Genomic DNA, 19,858 nt, shown 5'->3' with positions numbered 1-19,858 from the left:
GAGTAGTTAGGATCTGGGATGCACTATCTGAGAGTGTCGTGGAGACACTCTTGGAAATCCAAAAACACCACATCTACCGTTTCCCCTCCGTCAACCGCACTAGTCACATCTTCATAAAAATCCAGTAAGTTTGTCAAACACGACTTTCCTCTCATGAATCCATGCTGCGTCTGCTTGAACGAACCATTCTTATCCAGATGGCCTGCTATTTCTTCTTTAATGATGGATTCCAACATTTTCCCAACTACAGACGTTTGAGAGTGTGGTGGGGACAGTTTCACACAGTGAGTGGTTAGTATCTGGAATGTACTGTCTGAGAGTGTGGTGGAGACAGATTCACACAGCGAGTGGTTAGGATCTGGAGTACACTGTCTGAGAGTGTGGTGGAGACAGATTCACACAGCGAGTGGTTAGGATCTGGAATGCACTGTCTGAGAGTGTGGTGGAGACAGATTCACACAGCGAGTGGTTAGGATCTGGAGTACACTGTCTGAGAGTGTGGTGGAGACAGATTCACACAGCGACTGGTTAGGATCTGGAATGCACTGTCTAAGAACATAAGAACATAAGAAATAGGAGCAGGAGTAGGCCATCTAGCCCCTCGAGCCTGCCCCGCCATTCAATAAGATTATGGCTGACCTGAAGTGAATCAGTTCCACTTACCCGCCTGCTCCCCATAACCCTTAATTCCCTTACCGATCAGGAATCCATCTATCCGTGACTTAAACATATTCAACGAGGTAGCCTCCACCAAATCAGTGGGCAGAGAATTCCAGAGATTCACCACCCTCTGAGAGAAGAAGTTCCTCCTCAACTCTGTCCTAAACTGACCCCCCTTTATTTTGAGGCTGTGCCCTTTAGTTCTGGTTTCCTTTCTAAGTGGAAAGAATCTCTCCACTTCTACCCTATCCAGCCCCTTCATTATCTTATATGCCTCTATAAGATCACCCCTCAGCCTTCTAAACTCCAACAAGTACAATCCTAATCTGCTCAATTTCTCCTCATAATCTACACCCCTCAGCACCGGTATCAACCTGGTGAACCTTCTCTGCACTCCCTCCAAGGCCAATATATCCTTTCGCAAGTAAGGGGACCAAAACTGCACACAGTATTCCAGCTGCGGCCTCACCAATGCCTTGTACAGATGCAGTAAGACTTCTCTGCTTTTATATTCTATCCCCCTCGCGATAAATGCCAACATCCCATTTGCCTTCTTGATCACCTGTTGTACTTGCAGACTGAGTTTTTGCGACTCATGCAGAAGGACCCCCAGGTCCCTTTGCACAGCAGCATGTTGTAACATTTTTCCATTTAAATAATAATCCAATTTGCTATTATTTCTTCCAAAGTGAATAACCGCGCATTTGCCAACGTTATACTTCATCTGCCAGATCCTCGCCCACTCACTCAGCCTATTCAAATCTCTCTGCAGACCTTCCGCTTCCTCCACGCAATTCACTTTCCCACTTATCTTCATGTCGTCAGTAAACTTTGTTACCCTACACTCAGTCCCCTGCTCCAGATCATCTATGTAAATAGTAAACAGTTGAGGCCCCAGTACCAATCCCTGCGGCACGCCACTAGTCACCATCTGCCAACCAGAAAAGCACCCATTTATTCCAACTCTCTGCTTCCTGTTGGATAGCCAATCCCCAATCCACACGAACACCCTACCCCGAACTCCGAGTGCCCCAAACTTCTGCAGCAACCTTTTGTGAGGCACCTTATCGAATGCCTTTTGGAAATCCAAAAACACCACATCTACCGTTTCCCCTCCGTCAACCGCACTAGTCACATCTTCATAAAAATCCAGGAAGTTTGTCAAACACGACTTTCCTCTCATGAATCCATGCTGCGTCTGCTTGAACGAACCATTCTTATCCAGATGGCCTGCTATTTCTTCTTTAATGATGGATTCCAGCATTTTCCCAACTACAGACGTCTGAGAGTGTGGTGGGGACAGTTTCACACAGTCAGTGGTTAGTATCTGGAATGTACTGTCTGAGAGTGTGGTGGAGACAGATTCACACAGCGAGTGGTTAGGATCTGGAATGCACTGTCTGAGAGTGTGGTGGAGACAGATTCACGCAGCCAATGGTTAGGATCTGGAATGTACTGTCTGAGAGCGTGGTGGAGATAGATTCACACAGCCAGTGGTTAGGATCTGGAATGTACTGTCTGAGAGTGTGGTGGAGCCAGATTCACACAGCGGATGGTTAGGATCTGGAATGCACTCTATGAGAACGTGGTGGAGGCTGATTCAATCATGGCTTTCAAAAGGGATTTGAGAAATTATTTCAGGGCTGCATGCAGGGGACTGGGACTGGCTGAAAGCCATGTTTCCCTTTCCTCATATGATAGTGTTTGTTCAATCACAGCATGACTTTGAAACACCTGATCCTCATCTAGTAAACAGCAATGACCTTTTCACTGTTCTTGGTTGTTTACTTTAGTGGAACTGGTAGTCACAGGTATGATGTGATATAAAAGAGCAGTCGTGACCAGACCCACACACGACAAGATGAAGACTCTTATTGTTCTCAGTGTCCTCTTCATGGTCTCCAGCGCCAAAATCCTTTCGCGATGTGAGGTTGCTCGTCTTGTACAGGATTCCATCCTGACTGCATTTTTCGAATACACCGTGGCGGACTGTGAGTGGCATTTCTCCATTCTGTTAAAGCAGTGCTTCGAGATTGTGCTTGTGATTTGCATGTACTGTTTTGTCAGCCAGTGGGTGAGTGTACACGACATTGGTGAGACCAGTTTGGTCTGGACTGAGCAGATTGATCCTTATTTTAGAATAGACTGGAGTTTGGGCAGTTCCTTTTGCAGAGTAACGAGCCTCTGGAATACACCTTTTACCTGTGCACGGGGTGCTGACTCCACAAGACGGAGTCAGCAAGAAAGAGCAGGACTGCTTCTTGCCTGGGGCTGAGATTACATTATTTAGAAGGTCTAGAATCATTCAGAAAAGTGAAGCCAAGGCCGGGATATGCCATGCTCATATTGGGGCCGCACGGTGGCACAGTGGTTAGCACTGATGCCTCACAGCGCCAGCGAACTGGGTTCGATTCCCAGCTTTGGGTCACTGTCTGTGCAGACTCCGCACAGACAGTGACCCAAAGCTCCGGTTTCCTCCCACAGTCCGAAAGACGTGCTGGTTAGGTGCATTGGCCATGTTAAATTCTCCCTCCGTGTACCCGAGCAGGTGCCAGAGTGTGATTTTCACAGTAACTTCATTGCAGTGTTAATGTAAGCCTACTTGTGACAATAATGAATAAATAAATTGTATTGCAGAGCAGGCTGGAGAGGCTGAATTGCCCACTCCTGCTCCTTGTTCTTATGATTCTTTGTAGATAACACTCCGCCCCTGTGATCTCTGAAACTGGTTTTGATCAGCAGAGGTGATGGAGAAGGATTTTTTCTGAATTGTAGCCCCGCAGTGTCTCTGCCTTTCTGGCACTTTGCCTCTCCACAGTGATGCCCGTGCTGTGGGAATGGTGGTGGGAAGTGTTTAATCGTGATGGTCTCGTCATCCTGATGTCAGACACACCTGGTGGAACAGCTGGTGTTTTCCTGCTTTCATATCGTCAAGCGCATCTCAGTCAAGCTGACAGACAGAACTGCACCATGAAGAAACTCATCAGGGTTCAGCAAAGCCAGAGTTTACTGTAGACATTTGGAATATTGTGTGCAGTTCTGGTCACCTCACTATAAGAAGGATGTGGAAGTGCTGGAAAGAGTGGAGAGGAGATTTACCAGGATGCTGCCTGGTTTGGAGGGTAGGTCTTATGAGGAAAGGTTGAGGGAGCTAGGGCTGTTCTCTCTGGAGCGGAGGAGGCTGAGGGGAGACTTAATAGAGGTTTATAAAATGATGAAGGGGATAGATAGAGTGAACGTTCAAAGACTATTTCCTCGGGTGGATGGAGCTATTACAAGGGGGCAAAAATACAGGGTTCGTGGTGGGAGATATAGGAAGGATATCAGAGGTAGGTTCTTTACGCAGAGAGTGGTTGGGGTGTGGAATGGACTGCCTGCAGTGATAGTGGAGTCAGACACTTTAGGAACATTTAAGCGGTTATTGGATAGGCACATGGAGCACACCAGGATGATAGGGAGTGGGATAGCTTGATCTTGGTTTCAGATAAAGCTCGGTACAACATCGTGGGCCGAAGGGCCTGTCCTGTGCTGTACTGTTCTATGTTCTATGTTCTAGACTCTACCCAATCTGTGAGGTGCAGTGTCAATTACATTTCAGCTTTACCATGTGTTCCAACCTACAGCGATTTGTGTTCATTTTTATTGCAGGGGTTTGCATGGCCTACCATGAGAGTGCGTACAACACACGCGCACTGCACTATGAAAGAGACAGTGAAGGAAGTGCCTGGTCAGCAGACTATGGGATCTTCCAGATCAACAGCAAGTGGTGGTGTGTGGACTCAATGTTTCCAGGTGGTGCAAATGTCTGCCGCATCAACTGTGAAGGTGGGTGTACTAATACAACATCAATCTAACTTTCCTTTTTTGCTTTGAATAAGGAATATGCAGTTGGGAGTGCTGTGCACGGGACTAGTTATAAAATGCATTCCGGGGCACTGGATAAGAGATCAAAAGAAAATGTTCAAGAATGATAACAGAACAGAGAGATGCTTGGAAAGGCTGAATAATCTGGGTCACTTCTCTGTTGAGAGGAGAAAGCTGAGGGGTGATCTACTTGAGGTATTGAAGCTCTCGTAGTAATGTTCCACATGTGGAGAAGAGTAAACCCATCAGCCAGCAATATAAGTTGGATACCAGGATATTAAAATGTAATATTATTCATGCATGGGAATGGGCATCACTGGAAAAGCCAGAAAAAGAAACATTTGATTTGATTTGATTTATTATTGTCACGTCTTAGTATACAGTGAAAAGTGTTGTTTCCTGTGCGCTATACAGGCAAAGCATACTGTTCATGGAGAAGGAAACGAGAGTGTGTACAATGTGGTGTTACAGTCATAGCTAGGGTGGAGAGAAAGATCAACTTAGTGCGAGGTAGGTCCATTCAAAGATCTGATGGCAGCAGGGAAGAAGCTGTTCTTGAGTCGGTTGGTACGTGACCTCAGACTTTTGTATCTTTTTCCCGATGGAAGAAGGTGGAAGAGAGAATTCCGAAGTGTGTGGGGTCCTTGATTATGCTGGCTGCTTTCCTGAGGCAGCAGGAAGTGTAGACAGAGTCAATGGATGGGAGGCTGGTTTGCGTGATGGACATCCTAAGCGAATGGTGAGAATGTTGAACTCGCTGCCGTAAGGATGATTTGAATCGAATAGTATAGATACATTTGAGGGTTACTAGATTCAGGAGAGAGAAATTGATGTTGTGCTGATAGAGTTAGATGAAAAAGATTTGTGAAGGCTTTTGTAAAGTCTAAATGCCTGTACAGATGAGTTATGAATGAACTGTTTCTGTGCTGTATATTCTATGTGAGTCCTTATAATATTCCGTCCACTGGTGTACTCAATCCAGAAGGAGATGGCAGAAATGCTACATTTGTGCTAAATGTAAGATTGCATCAGATGAGCTGCCGATTCGAATTCAGATTTTGCCCCTTATTAAAAGTGAAAAGGAGGCTGCCATGGCTAACATTCCTCACTCAACCAGAGTGAAAACTAAACAGATTAATCAACCATCAATCTGATGGGTGCTTGTGGAACTTTGTTAAGTATAAAAGACCTTCTCACATCTTCTCCACTCACTGCTAAATTTAGACACTAATTCCACCACGTTTCAGCATAGAGAATACTGAGTAGCTTCAATCCCAGGGCTCTCCAACTCTGTCACAATATTTAAATCATCCAGACACCTGCACACTTCATGGAATCATAGAAACCCGACAGTGCAGAAGGAGGTAATTCAGCCCATCGAGTCTGCACCGACACCAATCCCACCCTGGCCCTATCCCCGTCACCCCACATGTTTACCTCGCTAATCCCTCTAACCTATGTATCGGGGACACTAAGGGGCAATTTAACACATCCAATCAAGTTATCCTGCACATCTTTGGAGTGTGGGAGGAAGCCGGAGCACCCGGAGGAAACCCACGCAGGCACGGGGAGAACGTGCCGACTCCACACAGACAGTGACCCAATCTGGGAATTGAACCCAGGCTCCTGGAGCTGTGAGGCAGCAGTGTTAACCACTGTGCCACTGTACCACACTTGGGACCTCTCAACCGAGAACTTTCTAATTCTGTATTGAAAAATACCTAACCTATAAACATTGATTCTAATGTGATATTTCTTTCATTATTGTATTATTTATTATTGTAGATTTGCTGACATACGGCAGTGACATACAATCAGACATTGAGTGTGCAGCAATCATAGTGAAACAACAAGGATTGGAAGCCTGGTATGGAAAAGTCTCAACCTATTTTTCCTCATTTTGTATTCAGTTATGGGGGTTGGAAATGAGTGAGGGAATGTTGCAGGAGCAGTGAGTCTGACATTGGTCGTGTGGAATATTCTAGAATCCATTATCAAAGATTTTACAGCAGAGCAAGTGGAAAACAGTGGCACGATCAGATAGGGTCAGCATGGAAGGAATATATGGATCTTTTTCCAACTGGTAGGCAGTGACTAGTGGGATCAATGGATCAGGGATCAGTGCTGGGACCCCAGCTATTCACAATGCATTTTCATGACTTAAATCAGGGAACTAAATGTAATATCTCCAAATTTGCAAATCACACAAAGTTGGGTGGGAGGGTGAGCTGTGAGGAGGATGCAGAGATGTTTCAGTATGAGTTGGTCAAATTGAGTGAGTGGGAAAATGCAGTATGTGGTGGATAAATGTGAGGTTATCCACTTCCGTAGCAAAAATAGGAAGGCAGATTAATATTTGAATGGCGTAAATTGAGAGAGGTGAATACTCGGCGAGACCTCGGTGTCCTCATGCAAAAATAGGAAGGCAGATTAATATTTGAATAGGTGTAAATTGAGAGAGGTGAATACTCGGTGAGACCTCGGTGTCCTCATGCAAAAATAGGAAGGCAGATTAATATTTGAATAGGTGTAAATTGAGAGAGGTGAATACTCGGCGAGACCTCGGTATCCTCATGCAAAAACAGGAAGGCAGATTATTACCTGAATGGCTATAGATTGAGAACGAGAATGCGCAACAAGCGTTGGATGCTTCTATGTGAGAGAGAGCTTTATAGTGAGGGTGTGTCCTACAGAGTATTACATTGGGGGTGTGTTATAGAGAGATATTCTTCACGGTTTGGCTCCCATGTCCAATTGAGCTTGCCCCACCAGAAACTTAATTTTTTGAACAGTAAGAAGTCTCACAACACCAGGTTAAAGTCCAAAAGGTTTATTTGATATCACAAGCTTTTGGAGCGCCGCTCCTTCATCAGGTGAATGGGGAATCACTCACCTGATGAAGGAGCAGCACTCCGAAAGCTTATGATACCAAATAAACCAGTTGGACTTTAACCTAGTGTTGTGAAACTTCTTACTGTGCCCACCCCAGTCCAATGCCGCCATCTCCACATCATAGTTTTTTGAAGATCTGGTGCCATTTTTAAAGTCTTCCCTGGTGCAAAACAGCAAGAAGAAAATCCTGCTGGAAAAACAAATCTCAATGTTACAAAACTTGCTCTATTAAAGTAAATATTAAAGAGATTCACAGTGAAGGAAGTGGAGGCAAATTGATATATTTTTGTTGCTACACCACAACTCAATTGGTGCAGTGATTTATCACTGTTACTGCTAATCTGCTGGGAAAGCATGGTGGCACAGTGGTTAGCACTGCTGCCTCACAGCGCCAGGGACCCGGGTTCGATTCCCAGCTTGGATCGCTGTCTGTGTGGAGTTTGCACATTCTCCCCGTGTCTGCATGGGTTTCCTCCGGGTGCTCTGGTTTCCTCCCACAGCCCAAAGATGTGTGGGTTAGGTGGATTGGCCATGCTAAATTGCCCCTTAGTGCCAGAGGGACTAGCTAAGGTAAATGTATGGGGTAATGGGGACAGGGCCTGAGTGGGAATGTGGTCGGTGCAGACTTGGTGGGTCGAATGGCCTCCTTCTGCAGTGTAGGGATTCTATCTTTTTTGACAGAGCTGCCCTCACAGTGCAGTGCACTATTGATCACCTTTTGCCCTGGTACTCAATCCCAATTCGTCTCTGGAGAATTCATAGAATCCCTACAGTGCAGAAGGAGGCAATTTGGCCCATCGAGTCTGCACCAACCACAATTTCACCCAGACCCTATTCCCATAATCTCATGCATTTACCCTAGCTAGTTCCCCTGACACTAAGGGACAATTTAGCATAGCCAATCCACCTAACCTGCAGATCTTTAGACGAGATTATTACAAGATTCTCACCTTCCTTTCAATATTTTGGACATATTTTCTATCCCTTGCTTCCTGACCTCCACAGAATTCCTAGTGCATTCTTTTTTTTAATTCATTCGTGGGACATGGGCGTCGCTGGCTGGCCAGCATTTATTGCCCATCCCTAGTTGTCCTTGAGAAGGTGGTGGTGAGCTGCCTTCTTGAATCGCTGCAGTCCATGTGCTGTGGGTTGGCCCACAATGCCGTTAGGGAGGGAATTCCAGGATTTTGACCCAGCGACTGCAAAGGATCAGTGATATATTTCCAAGTCAGGATGGTGAGTGGCTTGGAGCGGAACTTGCAGGTGGTGGTGTTCCCACATATCAGCTACCCTTGTTCTTTGAGATGGAAATGTTTGTGGGTTTGGAAGGTACTGTCTAAGGATCTTTGGTGAATTGCTGCAGTGCATCTTGTAGATGGTACACACTGCTGCTACTGAGCGTCGGTGGTGGAGGGAGTGGATGTTTGTAGATGTGGTGCCAATCAAGCGGGGCTGCTTTGTCCTGGATGGTGTCGAACTTTCTGGGTGTTGTTGGCATTGCACCCATCCAGGCAAGTGGGGAGTATTCCACCACACTCCTGACTCTTGTGCCTTGTAGATGGCGGTTAAGCTTTGGTGAGTTAGAAGGTGAGTTACTCGCCGCAGTATTCTTAGCCTCTGACCTGCTCTTGTAGTTGAGTTTCTTGGAATTAGTAACAGGAACTTGCTTGAGGAATGAGTGGGTTATGTCTGGGCTGCCTCACCCTCGGAGGAGTCAGCACCCTATGAGAGAAGGTGAGAAAACGTTTGAGGGACAGGGAAATCTGAACCCAACACCTTGACTTAATAAAACAATTATGAATATTGCTTCTCTCAAACTGATCCCATGTTTCTGTTGTTTTGGTTTTGTAGGGTTTCCTGGTCCAGGTACTGCAAAGGGAGATCGATCAGTCATTACACGGACAATTGCTCCTGATGAGAGGGAGGAGATCCCGTTGATCAATCCCACTGGCTTCAACACAGCGTGGCATGGGATGCATCCAGTAGCTAGCTCTGCATTGTTAAGATGGCTAGAAGCACTGCTCATTGAAATAAACACAAGCAAATATCAATCTGCAACTGTTTCATTCCTTTAAACATTGAGATAATTCTGGATGTGCGGAGGTTCGGCTGGAACAAAGTGCTGTTGGATTTGGGCTCTTGTTTTTGAAGAGAAAAGATATTGAGGTGTTCTGAAAACGTATAGAATTTGAAGGCTATTAGCAAATTGCAGAAAGCATTGTGGAGAACTGACTCTAACCGGAGTATAAGTTTTATGTTCCAGGCTACAGATTCTTTATTAAGGATGTGGAAATTGGAAAAGGAGGGGGAGCTGTAATATTGATACAAGACACAACTAGCAGAGTAGCGTGGAGAATGTCAGCTCTCCATAGTGAAATCCATTCAGTCCCATTCCCCATTCCATCCATGTAACTCTGAAACTTGATTGCCAACAGGTGCCATCCTGTTTCCCTTTGAGATAATTGATTGTCTTCCCTTCCATCACCCGAATCGGCAGCTCATCACCACTGGTGGTGTCAAAATGTTCCTCCTCAAATCCCCCCCCCTGAAACTCTTGTCCAAAGCCTGAAATCTACATCCTCTAATGCTTGTCCTGCCAGCTAATGGGGACAGTTTTTGCATTGTCTACCTTGTCTAATCCTCTGTTATGCCTCTGTCAGATCTCCCTCCCAGGAGACTAACACCAGCTTCTCCAGCCTAACCATTTAGCTAAAAGTCCCCTATTCCTGGGACTACTCTGGTGAATCTCTGCACTTCCCAATACCCTACACATCCCATTGGATTTTAACTCTGCCATGGTTTTACTGTTGCTTGCTGCACTTCACTGAGAGGTGCTGGATGACTTTGAACACAAACTCTACCTTTCAGAGAAATCAGGGTGCGACCCTTCAGTCTCAATTCAGTTACAACTATACACTGCTACATCCGGAGATGAAACTGTTCATGTGAGGGTTTCAGTAAGACTCTTTAGTATTGATTTCAAATTTTAACTTAGTTAAGATGCACCACATGCAATAAATAGTACATAACAATCCAACCAAAAGATGTTACTTAGATCCACATATGAAGCTAGTAGGATGGAAATTCAAACGCATTACACTTCTGAGCTTATCATCATAGGTCTTTACAACAATTCCATTTTATATAATGCTTTTAATATTCCAAAGTCCCATCATGAACTGTTAAAATTATATATTTTCATAGAATCACAGAATCCATACAGTGCAGAAGGAGGCCATTCGGCCCATCGAGTCTGCATCGGCCACAATCCCACCCAGGCCCTATCCCCATAACCCCGCGTATTTATTCGAGCTAATCCCCCTGACACTAAGGGGCAATTTAGCATGGCCTATCCACCTAACCCACACATTTTTGGACTGTGGGTGGAAACCGGAGCACCTGGAGGAAACCCATGCAGACACAGGGAGGATATGCAAACTCCACACAGACAGTCACCTGAGGCTCATCCGGGTACCTGGCGCTGTGAGGCAACAGTGCTAACCACTGTGCCAACGTGCCGCCCCATTTAATTTCAGATTTTTGTTAAACTCAAATTTCACTCTCTGCCTTGTGGGATTTTGATTACTTCCTTTGGATAACAATCCACGTGTTTTGACATTCCACAATTGAAAAACAGACAAATACAATTCCTTATAATGCAGATTCAATTGACATAACCTTTTCAATGTCTTTAACTTTCTTTACTTAACAAACTCCATTTATATGAACTAACAATTACCGTATAACTTCCTTTGTTTTTGCAACAGTGTCATGCTTGTTTCACCTAATTACTATTCTTCCAAGTGGAAACCTTAATTATTGGATTGTTTATTTCTGTATCATTAACTCAGTGTTCCCCAATCCTTGTAATGGGAATTAATGGGATCAGTCCTCCCTTGTGGACCTTGTCCAAACCTGCCATAGTCTTGTACACATTTATCAAATCTGCCCTTCATCTCTTGCTCCATGGAGAATAATCAAAGCCTCCCTAATCTAACCTTGTACCTAAAATCCCTCGTGCCTGATACTACTCTGGCACATATCCTCTGCACGCTCTCAAGGTCTCACGCCTCCTTCCTAAAGTTTGGCGACTGAAGGCTCTTATTGTGCCCTCTCCAGAGGCCTCAGCTATGACTCATTACTTCATCCTGCAAGTGACCATTACTGCAGGGCCAACCCTGGTCCAACAACTCAACCTTATATGGACTTCAGATTTGCTTCTTAATGGGAAGAAACTGAATACTAACGTTAACATAAGGTATAGAGAAATCCATAGCAGGGTGTGATTAGTGCACTTCAGAATACCAAATGGAAAATGCTGGAAACACTCAGCAGATCTGGCAGCATCAGTGGAGAGAGAAGCAAAGCTAACACTTCAGGTCTTTGATTGGAACTGGGAAAAGTTAGAAATGTAAATCTGACAATGGGGAGGTGATGGCCTAGAGGTATTATCGCTAGACTATTAATCTAGAAACTCAGTTAATATTCCAGAGTTTGAAACTCGTCACGGCAGGTGGTGAAATTTGAATTCAATAAAAAAATACTTGGAATTAGCAAAGGCGGCAGAGGGACTTCACTGAGGAGCATTGTGGGATAAGTTGGCGCAGTCATATCTACTCGAAAGTGGGAAGAGGAAGAGCTCCTCCAGTGATAAACAGGAGGAAGAGCATCCAGCAGAGGCAGAAGAGAGGGCTTTTGCAATGATAGGATGGCAATTACAGGAATGAGAAGTTCTTCCCTATTACTCTGATAAAGGAAGGAGTGTTAGAACAATGGGATGTGAGTGAGAGCTATCTGAAAGAAGCTGCTGTAATGAAGGGCTGAATGAGTGCGTGGGGAAAGTTGCTGGGGGGGATACTTAGAGTCATAAAGTCATAGAGCTTACAGCGTGGAAACAGGCCCTTCGGCCCAACTAGAATTGCCCATGCAATTGACATCTTGGATCAATTCAAATCCCTGTCGGGTGGTTTTAGGGCCTTGAGTTTGAACAGAATGAATGGCCTCCTGTCGTGATACATGTCGGTACCAATGACGTGGGAAGGAAGAGTGAGGAGGTCCTAAAGAGTGAGTACAAAGAGCTTGGAAGGAAGTTAAAAAGCAGGACCCCGAGGGTAGTAATCTCAGGATTGCTACCTGAGCCACATGCCAGTGAGGGCAGGAGTAGGATGCTTGGGCGGATAAACACGTGGCTGAGGAACTGGTGCAGGGGGCAGGGTTTCCAATTCTTGGATCATTGGGACCTCTTCTGGGGCAGGTGGGACCTATACAAGAGAAACGGGTTACACCTAAACTACAAGGGGACCAATATACTTGCAGGGAGATTTGCTAGTGTTATTGGGGAGCGTTTAAATTAGATTTGCAGGGGGGTGGGAACCAGAGTGCCAGAGCAGATAGTGGAGCAGGGGTAAAAAGACAGGTTAGTTCAAGCAAAATCACAAATGGAAGGGTAGAGTGTGGCGGAAATAATTTTTTGAGGTGTGTCTATTTCAATGCCAGGAGGATTGTGGGGAAGGCAGATGAGCTGAAGGCGTGGATAGACACGTGGAAATATGACATTATAGCCATTAGTGAAACTTGGCTACAGGAGGGGCAGGACTGGCAGCTCAATGTTCCAGGGTTCCAATGTTTCAGGTGGGATAGAGGCAGAGGGATAAAAGGTGGGGGGGGTGGCATTGTTGGTCAGGGAAAATGTTACAGCGGTACTCAGGCAGGATAGATTAGGGAGCTTGTCTACAGAGGCCCTATGGGGGGAGCTGAGAAACAGGAAAGGTATGACCACATTAATGGGCTTGTATTATAGACCACCCAATAGTCAGCGAGAATTGGAGGAGCAAATCAGCAGAGAGATAGCTGACAACTGCAAGAAACACAAAGTTGTGATAGTAGGGGATTTTAATTTTCCACATATAGATTGGGACTCGCATACTGTTAAAGGTTTAGACGGGGTAGAGTTTGTAAAATGTGTTCAGGAGAATTTTCTACATCAGTATATAGAGGTGCCAACTAGAGAGGTTGCGATATTGGATCTCCTGTTGGGAAATGAGTTAGGGCAGGTGATGGATGTGAGTGTGAGGGAACACTTTGGATCCAGTGATCATAATGCCATTAGTTTCAACCTGATCGTGGATAAGGATAGATCTGGTCCTCGGGTTGAAGTTCTGAACTGGAAAAAGGCCAAATTTGATGAAATGAGAAGGGATCTGGGAAGTGTGGATTGGCACAGGCTGTTCTCTGGTAAGGATGTAAATGGAAAGTGGGAGGCCTTCAAAGGAGAAATTTTGAGAGTGCAGAGTTTGTATGTTCCTGTCAGGATTAAAGGCAAAGTAAATAGGAATAAGGAACCTTGGTTCTCGAGGGAGATTGTAACACTGATTAAGAGGAAGAGAGAGTTGTATGAAATGTACAGGCAGCAAGGAACACATCAGATGCTCGAGGAGTATAAAAAGTGCAAGAAGCTACTTAAGAGGGAAATCAGGAGGGCTAAAAGAAGACAGTGCTTTGGCAGACAGAGTGAAGGAAAATCCAAAGAGCTTCTATAGGTATGTTAGGAGCAAAAGGATAGTGAGGGATAAAATTGGTCCTCTTGAAGACCAGAGTGGTACACTGTGTATGGAACCAAAAGAGATGGGGGAGATACTAAATGGTTTTTTTGCATCCGTATTTACTGAGGAAACGGGCATGGAGTCTACGGAAATAGGGCAAACTGGTAGGGAGGCCATGGAACCTTTACAGATTAAAGGGGAGGAGGTGCTCGCTGTCTTGAGGCAAATCAGAGTGGATAAATCCCCAGGACCGGACAGGGTATTCCCACGGACCTTGAGGGAAACTAGTGTTGAACTTGCAGGGGCCCTGGCAGACATATTTAAAATGTCAGTATTCACGGGGGAGGTGTCGGATGATTGGAGGGTGGCTCATGTTGTTCCGTTGTTTAAAAAAGGTTCCAAAAGAAATCCGGGAAATTATCGGCCAGTAAGTTTGACGTCGGTGGTGGGCAAGCTATTGGAAGGTGTGATAAGGGATAGGATCTACAAATATTTGGATAGACAGGGACTTATTAGGGAGAGTCAACATGGCTTTGTGCGTGGTAGGTCATGTTTGACCAATCTATTAGAGTTTTTCGAGGAGGTTACCAGGAAAGTGGATGAAGGGAAGGCGGTGGATGTTGTCTACCTGGATTTCAGCAAGGCCTTTGACAAGGTCCCTCATGGGAGGTTAGTTAGGAAGGTTCAGTCGCTAGGTATACATGGGGAGGTAGTAAATTGGATAAGACACTGGCTCAATGGAAGAAGCCAGAGAGTGGTTGTGGAGGATTGCTTCTCTGAGTGGAGGCCTGTGACTAGTGGTGTGCCGCAGGGATCGGTGTTGGGTCCATTGTTGTTTGTCATCTATATCAATGATCTGGATGATAATGTGGTAAATTGGATCAGCAAGTTTGCTGATGATACAAAGATTGGAGGTGTAGTGGACAGTGAGGAAGGTTTTCAAAGCTTGCAGAGGGATTTGGACCAACTAGAAAAATGGGCTGAAAAATGGCAAATGGAATTTAACGCAGACAAGTGTGAGATATTGCACTTTGGAAGGACAAACCAAAGAAGAACGTACAGGGTAAATGGGAGGACTCTGAAGAGTGCAGTTGAACAGAGGGATCTGGGAATACAGGTACAGAATTCCCTAAAAGTGACGTCACAGGTGGATAGGGTCGCAAAGAGTGCCTTTGGTACATTGGCCTTTATAAATCGGAGTATCGAGTATAAAAGTTGGAGTGTTATGGTAAGGTTATATAAGGCATTGGTGAGGCCGAATTTGGAGTATTGTGTACAGTTTTGGTCACCTAGTTACAGGAAGGATGTAAATAAGATTGAAAGAGTGCAGAGAAGGTTCACAAGGATGTTGCCGGGACTTGAGAAGCTGAGTTACAGAGAGAGATTGAATAGGTTGGGACTTTATTCCCTGGAGCGTAGAAGATTGAGGGGAGATTTGATAGCGGTGTATAAGATTTTGATGGGTATAGATAGAGTGAATGCAAGCAGGCTTTTTCCGCTGAGGCTAGGGGAGAAAAAAACCAGAGGGCATGGGTTAAGGGTGAAAGGAGAAAAGTTTAAAGGGAATATTAGGGGGGGCTTCTTCACGCAGAGAGTGGTGGGAGTGTGGAATGAGCTGCCGGATAAAGTGGTAAATGCGGGGTCACTTTTAACATTTAAGAAAATCTTGGACGGGTTCATGGATGAGAGGGGTGTGGAGGGATATGGTCCAAGTGCAGGTCAGTGGGACTAGGCATAAAATGGTTCGGCACAGACAAGAAGGGCCAAAAGGCCTGTTTCTGAGCTGTAATTTTCTATGGTTCTATGGTTCTGTGTTTCTTTCCTCGGTTTCTGATCGATAAGGAACGGCGATGTGGATATCGATAAGGAACGGCGATGTGGATATCGATAAGGAACGGCGATGTGGATATCGATAAGGAACGGCGATGTGGATATCGATAAGGAACGGCGATGTGGATATCGATAAGGAACGGCGATGTGGATATCGATAAGGAACGGCGATGTGGATATCGATAAGGAACGGCGATGTGGATATCGATAAGGAACGGTGATGTGGTCTTTCTGAGAACAAAGGGCAGTTCATGCCCTTGAAAAGAAAGAAGAACTGCATTTCTTAAAAATAATTTATTTTTGATAGTTCTCCAGGAAGTTCCTCAGCAAGCTGGAGATCAGAGAAAACAGGAAAATAAACCTCGGGGAAGCGTTTGAGGAATTTGAAGATCCTCGTGTCTCGAGATAATCCTTTTACACGAGAGGCGTTGGGGATGAGAGTAGGCTTGGCAAGACTCCAGCTTCATGGTCCTCACCTTGTTCACTGGATCCTTTCTCCAATAATCTCCCTCTACCTGAACCCCTCCCTCTGGCCTCTTACCTGCTCTTGATCTTTTCATTGAGAACTGTTGGCACAACATTGGCCATCTCAGTTTCTCTGCCCCTGTCACACAATCCAACATGACTCGTGCCGAACTTGTTTCACTCCATTATCCCAGATACAACCCTGACTTTATTATCAAACCTGTCGACAAGGGGGGTGTTATTTTTGATTGGCGTATTGACCTTTACATTTGAGGGGCTGAGCTCCAATTCTCAGACACTTCCTCCTACTGCCCCATGGACCATGAACCCACACTGAACATCAATCCATCAAAGAACAAAGAACAATTCAGCACAGGAACAGGCCCTTTGGCCCTCCAAGCCCGCGCCGCTCCCTGGTCCAAACTAGACCATTCTTTTGTATCTCTCCATCCCCACTCCGTTCATGTGGCTATCTAGATAAGTCTTAAACGTTCCCAGTGTGCCCGCCTCCACCACTTTGCCCGGCACCGCATTCCAGGCCCCCACCACCCTCTGTGTAAAATATGTCCTTCTGATATCCGTGTTAAACCTCCCCCCCCCTCACCTTGAACCTATGACCCCTCGTGAACGTCACCACCAACCTGGGAAAAAGCTTCCCACCGTTCACCCTATCTATGCCTTTCATAATTTTATACACCTCTATTAGGTCTCCCCTCATCCTCCATCATTTCCAGGACTGTCAATTACCTCATCTCCTCTGGTGATCTTCCCAGCAGAGCCTCCAACCTCAGATCCCCCAACTTCGCACAGCCCACTTCTACCCACTTCCCAAAATCCACAAACAGGACAGCCATGGTAGACCTCTCATATCAACCTGTTCCAACCCCACTGTACATATTTTTTTGGATCTTGACTTCTCCTCATATCCCACTCCCTGTAAGGACTCCTACCCATTCTTCCAGTTTCCCCTCCTCAGTTGCATCTTTCAAAATGATGTTTCTGACCTATCTGACATATCCTGAGTCACGGTTTCCTCCCCACCACTGTGGTTTTTAGGGCACTCAACTGTGTCTGACTAATCTCCGCACCTCTACTCTCACCCCTTCCCTTTTCTCCCACAATCACGATAAAATTCCCCTTGTCCTCACATGTCCTCACTTTTCAGCCCACCAATATTCAAAGGACCATCCTCCGCCATTTCCACCAACTTCAGTCCTTTCCCTCCTACATTCATGATTCCTTTGATGCCCTACGTCATGTCAACAATTTCCACTTCCCTGGAGCTAACCGCCTCCTCTTCACTATGGACGTCCAATCCCTCTACACCTCCTCTCCCCACCAGGAGAGTTTGAGCGGTAGTCACTTGTTCCTTGAGTAGAGGCCTGAACAATCCCTGTACTCCACCACCCTCTTCCCCCTTGCAGAACTTGTTCTGTCACTCGACAATTTCTCCTTTAACTTGTCTCACTTCCAGGTGTGGCTCTGGGTGCCCTATGGGCTCCAGTTATGCCTGTCTTTTTGTGGGGTATGTGGAACTCTCCTACTCCTGTCTTACTCCGGGCCCGCTTCCATAAGTCTTTTTCTCTTACACCAAAGATTGTATCGGTGTCGCTCATGCTCTCATCTGGAACTGGAAACCTGTATTGACTTTGCTTCCACTTCCACCCCACTCTCACCTTCACATGGTCCATCTCCAACACTTCCCTTCTTTGACTTCTCTGTCTCCATTTCTGGCGATAAACTGACTGCCAATATTCGTTACAAACCCACTGACTCCCACAGCTACCTCGACTACAGATCCTCACATCCTACATTCCCTGTAAGGACTCCGGCCCATTCTACTAATTTCCCCTCCTCAGTTGTATCTGATGCCACCTTTCAAAATGATGTTTCTGACTTATCCTGAGTCACTGTTTTCTCCCCACCACTGTGGTTTTTGTGTCTAATCTCCGCACCTCTACCCTCATCCCTTCTCTCCCAAAATAATGATAGAGTTCCCCTTGTCCCCACTTTTCAACCACCAATATTCAAGGGATCATCCTCCGCCATTTCCATCAACTCCAAAATAATTCCAACATGTCTTCCCCTCCCCCATCAGCATTCCGCAGGGACCGTTTCCTCTGGGACACAGCCTGGTTCATTCCTCCATCAGCTCTCCCGAGGCAATCGCAGAAGATGTAACAGCTGCCCCTTTACCTTGTCCCTCCTCACTGTCCAAACACTTCCTTTCAGTTGAAGCAGCGTTTTCCTTTCACCTGTTTCAATCTGGTCTATTGTATTCACTTGCTCCCAATGCAGTCTCCTCTACACTGGACAGACAAAGCTCAAACTATGTGACCGCTCACCTTGGCTCAGGTGGCAAGCGTGACTCCAACTGGCCATTTCAATTCATCATCTGGCTGTCATTCCCACATGTCCATCCTTATCCTGCTGTGATATTCTAGTCAATCCCAATGCAGGCTGGACAAGCAACATCTCATCTTCTGACTGGACACGTTGCAGCCTTTTGGATTCAACATTGAGTTCAACAACTTCAGACTGTGAACCTTCTCTATCTTGACCACTTTTTTTAATCCAAAAAAAATATTTTGTCCCAATGCAATCTCCCCACCCACAGGACCATCTGCCACTTGTTCTTAGGTTATTCCTTCACAGAGTGCTGACCTGCTATTAACACATTCTGCTATTGCATCTTACCCATTATGCTGCCACTAAGGCTTCTTTTGTCACGTGCTCTAAACTACTTTTTCCAATCTTTCCCAGCTCTCACCTTTCCCACACCCGACAAGCTCCACCTGCTTCACCCCCACTTCAACAGTATAAAATCCATCACATTTCTTCATAGAATAGAATCCCCACAGTACAGAAGGAAGCCATTCGGCCCATTGAGTCTGCACCGACCACAATCCCACTCAGGCTCTATCCACTTCACGCCACATATTTACCCTGCTAATCCCCTGAAACTAGCTCAATTTAGTATGGCCAATCACCTAATCCGCACGTTTTTCAGACTGTGGGAGGGCCGAAGGGCCTGTTTCCTGTGCTGTACTGTTCTTTTGTTCTTTGAAACCGGAGCACCCGGAGGAAACCCACACAGACACGGGGAGAATGTACAAACTCCAGTGATGATGAAGTGGGAGTCTGATGATGCAGCTGTATAGATCGCTGGTTCGGCCACATTTGGAGTACTGCGTCCAGTTCTGGTTGCCGCACTACCAGAAGGACGTGGAGGCATTAGAGAGAGTGCAGAGAAGGTTTACCAGGATGTTGCCTGGTATGGAGGGTCTCAGCTATGAGGAGAGATTGGGTAAACTGGGGTTGTTCTCCCTGGAAAGACGGAGAATGAGGGGAGATCTAGTAGAGGTGTACAAGATTATGAAGGGGATACATAGGGTGAACGGTGAGAAGATTTTTCCCAGATCAGAAGTGACGATCACGAGGGGTCACGGGCTCAAGGTGAGAGGGGCGAAGTATAACTCAGATATTAGAGGGATGTTTTTTACACAGAGGGTTGTGGAGGCCTGGAATGCTCTGCCAAGTAGGGTGGTGGAGACAGACACGCTGACATCGTTTAAGACTTACCTGGATAGTCACATGAGCAGCCT

General features: G+C 45.8%; 1 protein-coding gene across 1 annotated transcript; it reads left to right on the top strand.

The window, feature by feature from the left end:
- Nucleotides 1-2,521: 2,521 nt before the first annotated feature.
- Nucleotides 2,522-9,331, top strand: LOC144506099 (lysozyme C-2-like). Its single transcript, XM_078231915.1, has 4 exons — nucleotides 2,522-2,651; nucleotides 4,309-4,485; nucleotides 6,310-6,391; nucleotides 9,268-9,331. The coding sequence occupies exons 1-4, from the start codon at nucleotides 2,522-2,524 to the stop codon at nucleotides 9,329-9,331; spliced, it is 453 nt and encodes a 150-aa protein (XP_078088041.1).
- Nucleotides 9,332-19,858: the final 10,527 nt, after the last annotated feature.

Source organism: Mustelus asterias, chromosome 17 (assembly GCF_964213995.1).
Source record: "Mustelus asterias chromosome 17, sMusAst1.hap1.1, whole genome shotgun sequence".
NCBI classification, from domain to species: domain Eukaryota; kingdom Metazoa; phylum Chordata; class Chondrichthyes; order Carcharhiniformes; family Triakidae; genus Mustelus; species Mustelus asterias.
The sequence above is the reverse complement of the archived record's forward strand: the minus strand, read 5'-3'. Positions and strand labels throughout refer to the sequence as shown.

Coding starts and splice junctions, on each gene's coding strand:
- LOC144506099 (XM_078231915.1), top strand. CDS start 2,522: ATGAAGACTCTTATTGTTCTCAGTGTCCTCTTCATGGTCTCCAGCGCC. Junction 2,652..4,308: donor CGAATACACCGTGGCGGACT/GTGAGTGGCATT, acceptor TTTTTATTGCAG/GGGTTTGCATGGCCTACCAT. Junction 6,392..9,267: donor CAACAAGGATTGGAAGCCTG/GTATGGAAAAGT, acceptor TTGGTTTTGTAG/GGTTTCCTGGTCCAGGTACT.